At 44.3% G+C, this 9,178-nt stretch overlaps 1 protein-coding gene across 2 annotated transcripts in view; it reads right to left on the bottom strand.

Annotated features, from left to right (window-relative positions):
• The window catches only part of LOC138946929 (dentin sialophosphoprotein-like), a 22,641-nt gene extending 19,982 nt beyond the window's left edge, over nucleotides 1–2,659 (bottom strand). For both annotated transcript variants that reach the window (XM_070318339.1, XM_070318340.1), the window contains exons 1-2: nucleotides 2,487–2,659; nucleotides 1,551–1,672 (exon numbers count right to left, since the gene is read on the bottom strand). In XM_070318339.1, the coding sequence (XP_070174440.1) occupies nucleotides 1,551–1,672; nucleotides 2,487–2,520 (156 nt within the window). In that variant the 5' untranslated portion in view covers nucleotides 2,521–2,659. The remainder of the gene's footprint in view (nucleotides 1–1,550; nucleotides 1,673–2,486) is intronic.
• Nucleotides 2,660–9,178: the final 6,519 nt, after the last annotated feature.

Here is a 9,178-nt window from a genome sequence, read left to right as displayed (position 1 = left end):
TGAGGAAAACATTGCCTCTCTCTGTCCTCCTGTCTCTCCTAGTCTTCTTCTTGGAAGTTTCTCCCTCTTCTTGTACACTGACATGTTCAGTTGTTAAGCCGCTTTTATGTAATGAAGCTGGTTGAAAACGACGTTAAACACCAAATAAATAAATGTAATGAAGCGGCTTATATGTTTCACTCTGTCTGTTTCTTTGTTTGTTTCTCTGGATTTTTTTGTTTCTTTGTTTGTCTACGAATTAGACTTGTATCTCTGGTTTTAATTGTGAATGTATTGTTTTGTCAAAAACAAACGTTCCAACAACCTACCTTTCTTGTTTTTTGATTCTGAATTTTGGAACGTTGGCAGTCTCTTTGTTTTTGGATTTGTATCTCTGGTTTTAATTGTTTTCATGGATTGAATTTGATCCTGGGTTGGTGGCACTCACCGTCTAGCATTTAGTTCTCCGATTATGGCCCTCGCAACATTTGTCTCGATACATTTAGCGTGAGTCTCTTGTATCTGTCCGAAATTTCACTTCAGGTTTTCATGGTTGAAACTGAATTTCAGCGTCATTTTTTCACACAATGAAGAAGGGATATTGATCGCTTATTATCCTAATCACAATGTGTGTCTCTTCATACCCCCCGCGGGTTAGGGGGAAGAATTTACCCGATGCTCCCCAGCATGTCGTAAGAGGCGACTAACGGATTCTGTTTCTCCTTTTACCCTTGTTAAGTGTTTCTTGTATAGAATATAGTCAATGTTTGTAAAGATTTTAGTCAAGCAGTATGTAAGAAATGTTGAGTCCTTTGTACTGGAAACTTGCATTCTCCCAGTAAGGTCATAAATTGTACTACGTTGCAAGCCCCTGGAGCAATTTTTTTATCAGTGCTTTTGTGAACAAGAAACAATTAACAAGTGGCTCTATCCCATCTCCCCCCCTTTCCCCGTCGCGATATAACCTTGAACGGTTTAAAACGACGTTAAACACCAAATAAAGAAAGAAAGAAAGTCCTTAAAAAATGACAAGATTTGAAGCCAATGATCTTTAGCCAAATTAAGTGATCCCCTCAACAGTGTGTGTGTATTATTGTGAGATGATCACATCATCGTGCAGCTATAACAAAAAGTATCTCTCTGTCTGTCTATCTCTGACACCCACACACATACACACACACACACACACACGCACGCACGCACGCACGCACGCACGCACGCACGCACGCACACTTATACATACAAACACACACACACACACACACACACCCACACGCCCACACACACCCACATATTATCCACCACCACCCCCCACCCCCTTCCTCTCTCTCTCTCTCTCTCTCTCTCTCTCTCTCTCTCTCTCTCTCTCTCTCTCTCTCTCTCTCTCTCTCTCTCTCTTTCTCTTTAGAGTGTAGTCCCTCTCTGGGCGAGGGCTGGTTGACCAAAAACTCGTTAGTAATTCTTATGCCACAACCCTCGTAAAATTTGATTGGATTGGATTGGATTGATCTCTCTCCACTCTTACGCATTAACTCAACTGGACGAACTAGTGAATACAAAGCCAAGCTTACATCTGCAAGTATATTGGACATATCGGGGTTCTCACTGGCTGCTCCCTTTGTGTCGGGTGGCCCCAGTTTCTCCAGGATAAAAGACCCGATTCGAAGAGGCGGCTCCGACAGCAGTGTCACTTCTTTCAGTATAGAGGAAAACAGGCGCTCAGTTATACTTCCCTGTACGAACTGAGCATAAACATGGTGTTCTTGACAGTTTGAGACCAATCCATATAATTTGTTCAGGAGGAAAGCGGGGCCGGACCCAGGGGGGGGTCCAGGGGTTCCGGAACCCCACCCCTGGAAAAAGCATGTACCTTGCTTTGTGGTTTTTTTTTGTTTTTTTTAAATAAATTCGCTGATTTGCCCCCCCCCCCCCCCAAAGGAGGAACCCCCCCCCCCCTTACAACTCATTTGGTCCGGCCCTGGAAAGGGAGATGATGGGGGGGGGGGGGGCAACAACAACAACAACAACAACTCTTTTTTCGCAAGAAAATCATCGTCTGAAAGACCACCAGGTAAGTGATTATCGAAATTAACAACAACAACAACAACAACAACAACAACAACAACAACAACAACAACTCTTTTTCGCAAGAAAATCATCGTCTGAAAGACCACCAGGTAAGTGATAACAACAACTCTTTTTCGCAAGAAAATCATCGTCTGAAAGACCACCAGGTAAGTGATTATCGAAAATAAAACAATCACAACAGCAATATTTCTAAACAAAGGATGGAAAAATTCCGACGATCGCACGTACACCACCAATAGCACTTTTCCCACACCCGCATGACATTTAGTTTCAGTATCTTGTTTGTATTGTCTAGACAGTGCCTTTGTTTCATCAATAAATAGTTCTACCTATTCCAAAGTAAAACAATATTTTTCTAAGTTACTTGGTGACATCAATCCCGCCCTCCCTCCTTTGAAATCTTCGAGATGTCCACTTACTTTTGTGCTTTGAGTGCTTGTGTATAGACTGCATGGTGAACGGGTCAGGTTTTATCGGCCTTCCTTGACCAAGATGACATCCACTGTTGTGAAGCGGTCATAGCAGAAAACCTAGGTAACTAGATCTACTCTGCGACAGCACGTCAGTCGACGTCTGCCATCTTGATACCAAGAAGGCCTATGACGCAATCTCAACACAAACAACGTCACTGTCTTTTACCTCATTTCCTGCTGGCGTTCTGAGAGGTGAAAGAGAAGAAAGTGTGTGAAAGACTTCCAAGACGTATGACCTTCACCTTGAGTCTGTTAGACATGCTGGGTCACAGGTTAATTCACAGGCACTCGTCGCGAGCGGGTCGGGATCAAAGTGGGCGGGGCCTGTAAGCTCTCAAGACTTCTACTATATTTATATGTTATTTCGAAAAAGGCGGCCGTCATTGTTATAGAACATTGATATTTTATGATGCAACGCGCCGTATTGCCGCGTTTCGGTATATAGACGCGTGAGGCAGGAATAGCCTCCCTTGAGCTATCGGCCATACTGTCTCGACCATGTAGCGGTCGCTCCGACAATATAAGCGTTAAAGAGGTAATAATACTTTATTTTGACTGCCAGAAATCTAGTTTGTTTACATTTTAAACACTTATAGTTCGTACTATTGCAATCACAACTCGATAAGTTGTTATCTAGTTTCATTTTTAAAAGAGCACGTGCTTATCATGGTTTCGTTGTTTTCTTTGTTGCAGTCAGTTGTCATTCGTACGAGACTGAATAAATTCTTGAAAAACACAGAAGTGTTATTGTCATTTATGACAACTGACTCGAGCCTTTAGAGCGTTCGAGATGCCTGCTGTCGGGTGCCCTTTCCCTCAGTGCGACTACACCACTCCTGACCACGATGCGGCCGTGGTAGCAGCACTACTAAACGCTCACGCCATGACACACGCGCAACCAGCTCAACAACCACAGGCAGCGGGCACAGCTGCCAAGGTGGAGAGAGTTCGCCGGCCGTCTATATCACAAGGTGGGACTACTGAGGACTGGTCATACTTCCTCTCCAGGTGGGAGGATTATGTCAAAGCCACAAAAATCGCAGGGCCAGACAAAGTAATCCAGTTACTTGAATGTTGCGATGATCGACTCAGAAAAGACATAACACGGGCGGCAGGAGGATCCCTTACCAATAAGACAGAAGATGAAGTACTGAAGGCGATCAAACAACTTGCCGTCCGGCAGGAGAACACAATGGTGGCTCGGGTCTCACTCCATGGTATGCGCCAGGATAGAGAGGAGTCAATCCGGGCATTTTGCGCACGCGTCCGCGGCCAAGCAAACATCTGCAAGTTAACCACCACATGCCCGACATGCGCAGCCGATGTCAACTATACTGACACCATCATTCGTGACGTACTGACCAGAGGTGTCGCCGACCCAGACATCCAACTTGACCTCCTTGGAGACAAAAACCAAGACATGTCCCTAGAAGATGTCGTCAAACTCATCGAAGCAGGACTCCCACCATCTCGTATGGACATGCCGGACGGCCTGAAAGAATACTTCCGTTTCAAAGATGACCTCAGCACAGATAACGGCATCATCATGTACAAGGACAGGGTGGTCGTCCCACCATCTCTTCGCAAGGAAGTCCTCTCGACACTCCATGCAGCTCATCAAGGGACCACTTCCATGACCTCCAGAGCTGAAACCTCTATCTTCTGGCCAGGCATAATCAACGACATACAGTACATGCGCTCCTCATGCTCACACTGCAACAGGAACGCCCCGTCCAACCCGAACGCACCTCCTACACCTCTCACGAACCCAGCCTACCCCTTCCAGCTATTATGCGCAGACTACTTTCACTTCAAGGGACATTATTACCTCGTTGTCGTCGACAGGTACTCTAATTGGCCTATAGTAGAGAGAGCGGAAAGTGGAAGCAAAGGCCTGATCACATGCCTCAGACAGACTTTCGTGACGTACGGGATTCCGGAGGAAATGGCATCAGACGGAGGACCCGAATTCACAGCCAATGATACTCGACAGTTTCTGAAGAACTGGGGCGTCCACCACAGGCTATCATCCGTGGCCTTCCCCCACAGCAACTGCAGGGCCGAGGTTGGCGTGAAGACCATAAAACGTCTCCTCATGGACAACTCCGATGTTGATGGATCACTCAACACAGACAGCTTCCAACAGGCGATCCTTCAATACCGTAACACACCTGACAGGGATACTCGCCTATCTCCCGCCCAAAGTGTCTTCGGTCGCGCCATCCGGGACTTCATTCCCATCCACCCTGGCAAATACACACCACACCTGACTTGGCAAGACACTCTCTCTAGCCGTGAGGAAGCCTTACGTCATCGCCACATGAAATGCGCGGAACGCCTGAAGCAAAACACAAGAGCACTTCCCCCTCTGGTCGTCGGTGACAAGGTACGGGTCCAAAATCAGACTGGTCCGTACCCCCTCAAATGGGACAAAACTGGAACTGTCATCGAGGTCAAACAGTTCGATCAGTATGTCATCCGACTTGACGGATCCCGCCGAGTCACACTCCGCAACAGGAAATTCCTCCGCAAGTTCATCCCTGCTGTAACAGACACACCAACCTGGAGCCCTTCAGCACACGAGGAACAATTACCCGCAATACCTCCCAAGGACCAAGGGACACCAGACACGCCATCATCAGGGATACCGGCTCCACCTGTGCCACGGACACAGACCCCTCCTCCTCGACCTACGCATCCGGAACCTCCCCCATCTGTGCCGACAACGCCACGCCCAACTCCGCATGCAACGCCGGCCAAGTCCGCTCCACATGCCAGACGGTCCATCCACCCTTTGACCGAACATACTCCCCCTACTGAAGCACCCACAGAGTCGGTCGTTGAACCGAGACGATCAAGCCGCAAATCGATGCCACCTGCTTACCTCTCGGACTATGTTCTAGCGACCACAAACTCCCCAATCAATATGTGACGCGAACGTTGAACTTTCCCTGCCATTCCGGATCAGTGATGCTTCACTGTGGACTTTGTTTCTCGATTATATCATTATTTCAGTCTTTTATTCCATCCCGAGTCATTGATGTCCGCAACAAATCACTCGGTATTTTTATCTCGTGCCACCAAAAGACTTGGGGGGGGATATAGAACATTGATATTTTATGATGCAACGCGCCGTATTGCCGCGTTTCGGTATATAGACGCGTGAGGCAGGAATAGCCTCCCTTGAGCTATCGGCCATACTGTCTCGACCATGTAGCGGTCGCTCCGACAATATAAGCGTTAAAGAGGTAATAATACTTTATTTTGACTGCCAGAAATCTAGTTTGTTTACATTTTAAACACTTATAGTTCGTACTATTGCAATCACAACTCGATAAGTTGTTATCTAGTTTCATTTTTAAAAGAGCACGTGCTTATCATGGTTTCGTTGTTTTCTTTGTTGCAGTCAGTTGTCATTCGTACGAGACTGAATAAATTCTTGAAAAACACAGAAGTGTTATTGTCATTTAATTGTTTTGGGGTTTCCGCCTAGTGGTGTTTTAAACCGGTTTCAGACCGGAACACACTGAGGAGATGAGAACAAAATGGCAGCCCCCATGAAATCCGAAAGGTCACGGAAAAAAGTCGTGAATAAACCATAAGGAAAGACGACCGTCCATCACAAGTGACATCCAAGTAAGACATAGGCCCAGCCCACCTCGTGACGAGTGCCTGTGACAAGTTTCGGTTTATGAATGCGAGTCTTGACCTGCCTAGAAGGCTGCTTCAACCCAGAAAAAAACACGACAGTTCCTTTTGTTTTAGATGAAGCGAGTTTGTCTTTTTGGAAGAAGAAAATGACGCATTTCTGAGAATGACGTAACTTCTAGAACCATTTCCCTAATGTTCTACAATTGTTCTACAATTATTCCTATGATGTTTCCAAAATTGAGCAGTTTTTTGGCACACAAATACTCAGACTATGAATCGCACATCTTCGCCGCCTGCATGGGTTGAGATCACAGTCATAAAAGCTCTGTGGGCCTACATTCCGCTCATCTTATTGTTGGCAACATTCATCGGAAATACTTGCACTGTGTTTGTTCTTCTCCGAAAGAATGTACGAAACAGACGGGGAAGTGTGTACCTGTTGTGTTTGGTGGTGGTGGATTTCGTGGCCATCTGCACGGGGTCATTGCTGAGCAAGTGGGTGGAGTTTGGCCTGGGCAAAATCAACCGTCTTAGTCCACGCTGCAACATCGTGAGTAAAAAACCATTTAAGGCAAACTAACTGATATTTTCGAAACATTCAACCATTTTTCCATCACTTCATCACAAATGTGCACACACAAATTCTCTCAATTTTTCGTGATTTCTTAGCTGGGTGTGCCGTGCCCCCCTTGGTAGATACAATGGTAGGTCATTGGAACGCTTTATGGCTGAACAAAACTTTACATAATGAACCTATCTCGACATTCTCGACGAAACATTAAGGTAGCGGGGCGGGGATGTAGCTGAGTCAGGGCGGGGATGTAGCTCAGTCAGGGCGGGGATGTAGCTCAGTTGGTAGCGCGCTGGATTTGTATTCAGTTGGCCGCTGTCAGCGTGAGTTCGATCCCAGGTTCGGCGGAAATTTATTTCACAGAGTCAACTTTGTGTGCAGACTCTCTTCGGTGTCCGAACCTCCCTCCGTGTACACTACATTGGGTGTGCACGTTAAAGATCCCACGATTGACAAAAGGGTCTTTCCTGGCAAAATTGCTTAGGCACAGTTAATAATTGTCTACCTATACCCGTGTGACTTGGAATAATACTATTAATAGGCCGTGAAAGGTAAATATGCGCCGAAATGGCTGCAATCTACTGGCCGTATAAAATTTCATCTCACACGGCATCACTGCAGAGCGCCTAGAACTGTACCCACGGAATATGCGCGATATAAGACTCATTGATTGATTGATTGATTGATTGATTGATTGATTGATTGAGAATTGTACAACAGTGTCCTAAATTGGAGGACGTTGTTGGCACGTGCAATTCTTCGCAGACAATGAGAGCCATAGTAGTGTGTTCAAACTGAGACAAACTTCTTGTGAAAGGCAATAATCTTAAAGGCTGCCATATTCGTAGCGTTCATTAATTAATTCATATTGTTTACATGTGCCAATAATGTTATAAAATTGTACCTAAGGGGATATAATAACGATTGGCTGTAGCTTTCGAACACAGAAAAAATTATTTCAGTATTGCAAAGTGGTGTTGATAGTGTCGAATGTAAACAGAACAGTCTCAAAGTGAAAGTGGATGTTTTCCGGAAATTGCGCAGGCGGAAATATACGATCTCTCACAGCACATATTCGCAAGAATAAGGCCACAGGCTTCAGCTGACAAGCTACAAGTAGGCCTACATCTAATTTTCTAATAGGCCTATGTACTCACGTGTCCAGCAAAACTTTGGCGAGTTCAGTATCCCCTTTGTAGGGGAAGGGCCCCTAATATGGACCACTTTTTGTTTATTGCTGATAACTAGCTTGTTTTCTTGCGAAGAAATAGTCTTTTATGTTTTTTATTTGATCGACCTTCTTAGGATTATGGAGTTTTATGCACTGCCTTTTAACTAAATTTTTGTATTTGAAATAGTCCACTGTAGTCGGTGTAGCCCTTAAGCTTTTTTTTAATCGTTTGTCCAGTATTTAATTTAATTCTCTATTTTTGTATGAACTCAAATGTTTAGTGTTCTTAGTATTGTCTTGTTAGCCTAAGTTCTATTTAATCAGAGTATGTTTGCGTGTGCTTATACCTAGTGATATTGTAAAGCGCATAGTGCTTTTAGTTATGCGCTATAGAAATCTCCTTAATAAATAAATAAATAAATTTTGTGGTTGGTAGTCCTTCTCTCTTAGTTTAACCGTTAGGCCTAATTAGAGTGAAATTTATAGCTTTGATAGACATTCAGCAAAAATTAAATACAGAAAAAATCACAAATGGTCCATATTAGGAGCCTGGGCGCCCAATATGGACCAGTGAAGCGGCCTTCACGAATCACTGTAAAAAGCCCCCTATACTTCAAAATAACATGATACAACTTAGTGTGCAAGTCAGACAAATTCAAATATGCTTTAGATTTAGCTGTTTCGGGTTGATGAGACCATTATTTGAAGCACACCAGGAAACTGAAGAAGCTTATCAAAAACAGAGTGAAAATAAGTGAAATTATCAACTTCCACAAAAAAAGACTATTTGTTATATTTTTTTGAAATCTTGAGGGCTAGTTATAGGTTATTTTCAGCAACCTTCTTAATGAATTAATCAAAATTGCCTTTATCTTTTATTTTCTTCAATTTGTTGAAGGTGGTCCATATTAGGAGACTCACACATACTTTGAGGTTTTGCTATTATTTTTTGTTTGCAGTAGAAACCCGGGGTACACACTGCTAACATGTAACAAATACGGTCTTAGCTGTCATGTATAGCCATTTTTGTGTGATAAAAGCTTTGGCTGTGGACAGAAACGAGTCCGTTTTAGGTGGCAAATTTAGAGTAAACGCTGCCAAAAGTCAAAAAAAGCGAAAAAGCCTAACGGTTTTGAGGTTTGTGTTTCTGCAACTGTTTTGACATGTGCAACTTATCCAGAGAGGGTGAATAAAGCGAATGAAATTGTTTTGAGCGCTCTAGCGCCGTTAGTTTGTCAGAACCGG

Source organism: Littorina saxatilis, linkage group LG14, assembly GCF_037325665.1.
Source record: "Littorina saxatilis isolate snail1 linkage group LG14, US_GU_Lsax_2.0, whole genome shotgun sequence".
In the NCBI taxonomy this organism is placed as follows: Eukaryota; Metazoa; Mollusca; class Gastropoda; order Littorinimorpha; family Littorinidae; genus Littorina; species Littorina saxatilis.
Note: the sequence above shows the minus strand (reverse complement) of the source record. Positions and strands in the feature narration are given on the sequence as shown.